Below are 3,402 nucleotides of genomic sequence, written 5' to 3'. Positions count from 1 at the left end.
AGCCAAAAATAAAGTTGAAAGCAACCTATTCTCTTACACCCCTGGCTCTGATCTAGGATTCAAGAGTGATGTGCTAGCATTGATTAAATATTTGAAAAGGGAAGAAACATGGAATCTCCTATAGATGGCAATTTAAACAATTATTCAAATTTTGTTGGACAATACTATTATAAACTATATCTACCAACTAAGTATTAGGTTGTATCTTAACCATTATTACTTAATTTATAAAATAGTTTATATTAGTTCCTATTGTTCCATATCATATTATATATAATATATTATATTACATATATTTTAATTTAACTAATATGAAATGTATAATAAAATTCAGTTTATGATATGACTGCTTTTTAAAATTTTAAATATTCTAAAAAAATTAAATTCAAAACCAAGATAGATATTGTGAGACAACTTATTTACAAATGTCTTTTACTGGTAGATGTCTATCAATGACATATTATTATATATGAAAATATTTTTAACCGTTTTACCATTTAAAACAATTATTCTAGAAAATGCTCGTAAAGATATTTTCTAGATAATTTTGATTTAGCAGGAGGGGAGTTTTTTTTTTCAGGTAAAGCTAAAAGATTAGGGGGAAAAAAGGGCCACTTCTAAAACATTAAACAGATGAAGAGAAGAAAAAGAACATAAACACAAGCAGGCAAAATTTAGAACAAAGAGCTCAGAATCGATTCTCAATGGGTTTAGAGGTAAATCAGATTAGAGATAGAAATTGCACTGCAGAAGAATGCCTTGAAATTTGAATGGAGCTGGAACAAATTTTCATCCCAAAGAGAGAATTATAGCAATAAGGGAAGGTTCTTTTTGCTGACCCGAGCCATGGAGAAATTTCTCATGGCAGTGACTGAGTCTCTTCTCTAACTCAGACGTACAAGCATCAGATAATGCAACTGAAGAAATCTCGACATAATAAATAACCTGATGCAAACTGAAAATCTCTGGAAGAAAACTCATGACTCAATTTATGTTCCTAGATGCAAACTATATAAGCAAATAAAGGACAACCATCAGGAGCAGAAGGCAAGACCAAGAACAGTCAGGTAGGATAACAGTCACGAACCAATAACCCGAACCCGAACCAATTTACCAAACCGTGTTAGGGAACTAAGCAACTAACTTAACAGGATAATTGTCAATGCAGTCTTCCCATGGACTTGATTGAGATGACCTCACATTCCTGAGTGCTTCCCACACAGCACTATTACATTTGAAACCACTTCCAAATGCAATCTGCCACACACGGTTGCCTTTATGCATCCTCCCTTTGGCTTCTGTGTAGGCCAATTCATACCAAATGGAGCTTGATGAAGTATTGCCAAACCGGTGAAGCGTCATCCGAGAAGCCTCGACATGAATAGGCAAGAGCTGCAAATTCTTTTCCAATTCATCAATCACAGCCCTTCCTCCAGCATGTATGCAGAAATGATCAAATGCAAGTTTGAAATCAGGGATATAAGGCTTCACATTTCCGTTAAAGAATTTCTTCACCAATAGAGTTGCAAAGAACAAAAGTTGCTCACTAATTGGGAGTACAAGCGGACCCAATGTAGTTATGTTTGTTTTCAAAGCTCCTCCAGCAATTGCCATCAAATCTTTGGACAGCGATACACCCGTCTTACCAACGTCATCCTGCTCCTGATAGACACATCGAAAAGCCTTATCGTCAGCTCCACGATGGGTCCGCACAATGTGAATAAGCCTATACTTGGCTCGTCTTCTATCTGCAGCCTTGTTGGACAGTAAAACAGCAGAACCACCAACTCGAAACAGACAATTAGGAATCAACATAGACTTCTTATTCCCAAAATACCAATTCTGAGTAATGTTTTCAGTACTCACAACAATAGCTAAAGTGTTCCTATGAACTTGAAGCAAATCCTTAGCAAGGTCAACTGCAATAACCCCAGCACTACAACCCATTCCACCTAAATTGAAGCTCCTTATATTACCCCTCAATTTATACTTGTTAACAATCATAGCAGAAAGTGAAGGGGTTGGGTTAAACAAGCTGCAATTGACAACAAGAATACCAATATCCTTGGGTTTGACATTGGTATTAGCAAACAATTTGTCCAAGGCACCAAACATGACCTGTTCGGCCTCCTCTCTAGCAGCAGCCATGGAAGGGGTAGGAGGAATACAATGCATAGCTTCAGGAACATAAGTTTCCTCACCAAGTCCAGAGCGCTCCAAAATCTTGCGCTGGAACTCGAGGGAGGAGTCATCAAAGTCCCCTGTTAGCCTGGAATGCTCCATGAATCGATGAAATGGAGCCTTAAGGTCATCGGCAGGGCGATAACAGGAATAATCAACAAGATAAACGGGACGAGGACGAGTCATAGTATAAACCGTCAATCCGAAAACCATGACGGTGGAGCAAATAATGACGCTAACCAAATTGTACTGGAGATGAAACCAAAGTTGACGAACATCATCGAGATTCATTTGGGAAACCTCGATTAGGGTAACGGCAATTAAAGGAACAATACATAAGGTTAATAGATTAGAAATCAAGTAGTGATACCCTAATTTGACGTGCTTGAGATTGACGCTCTGAAGAAAATCGGGCAATCTTCTGGAATGTTGGATCCGAAGGGCACCAGTTCCGGAGCCACTGTTGACGACGGTGGGAACAGGGGTTGGGCCGCCTCTGTCCATGGCGGAGCGGCGGAGAGTTTTCTGGCTACTGGTATCACAGAAAGCAAAATCTTTGGAAATGAAAACGGAAAACGAAGAAGAATCCGATGCGAAAGGAATTTCAAGGGAAGGGAGAGAGGAAAATAGAGAGAGAGTGGAATTTTTGTGAAGCAGTGCTGGCTGGCTCTTTGACAGTTAAAATACAACTGAGAATTTATAAACAAAAGAAAAAATTAAAATTTGTTTTTTTATTTTATTTCATTTTGTAATTTCCACGTATGGGAAGGCGAGTAGCAAAGCACGTGGACATGCCGGTGCTTTGACTCGGATTCCTACCCTCTACAGCTAACACAAAATTCACTTTTTGTATTACTTTTTTTTTTTTTTCATTTCTTTTTACGTTAAATCATTTTGTATTTGATTTATATTTTACATTTTTGTTAAAATATTATCTTACCCTAAGTTTGTTTAATTTTACTCTCTATAATTTTAACAAATCTTAAATTTTGTTTTTCAAAACTAATTTTTATCAAAATTTATTAAATAATAATAATAATTTTCATGTAAAAAAATAAGTATGTGGATATTTTTCAAAAATTATACTAAAATTGTTCATTTATAATAATTTTTTATTTTAAAAAAACTAGTGATTGGAACTAGATTTAAAATTTATTGAAAATATAGGGATTAAATTGGAGGACCTTTAATATTAATATTGTTGTTTTCAAAACTTATTAG

At 35.9% G+C, this 3,402-nt stretch overlaps 1 protein-coding gene across 1 annotated transcript; it reads right to left on the bottom strand.

The window, feature by feature from the left end:
* Window positions 1–673: 673 nt before the first annotated feature.
* Window positions 674–2,843, bottom strand: LOC120076586 (3-ketoacyl-CoA synthase 4-like). Its single transcript, XM_039030458.1, has one exon. The coding sequence runs from the start codon at window positions 2,683–2,685 to the stop codon at window positions 1,132–1,134; it is 1,554 nt and encodes a 517-aa protein (XP_038886386.1). The 5' UTR covers window positions 2,686–2,843; the 3' UTR covers window positions 674–1,131.
* Window positions 2,844–3,402: the final 559 nt, after the last annotated feature.

The sequence above is a fragment of the Benincasa hispida genome, chromosome 4 (genome assembly GCF_009727055.1).
Source record: "Benincasa hispida cultivar B227 chromosome 4, ASM972705v1, whole genome shotgun sequence".
NCBI classification, from domain to species: domain Eukaryota; kingdom Viridiplantae; phylum Streptophyta; class Magnoliopsida; order Cucurbitales; family Cucurbitaceae; genus Benincasa; species Benincasa hispida.
The sequence above is the reverse complement of the archived record's forward strand: the minus strand, read 5'-3'. Positions and strand labels throughout refer to the sequence as shown.

Excerpts from the sequence above, each read along its gene's own strand:
- LOC120076586 (XM_039030458.1), bottom strand. The coding sequence starts at position 2,685 with ATGGACAGAGGCGGCCCAACCCCTGTTCCCACCGTCGTCAACAGTGGC.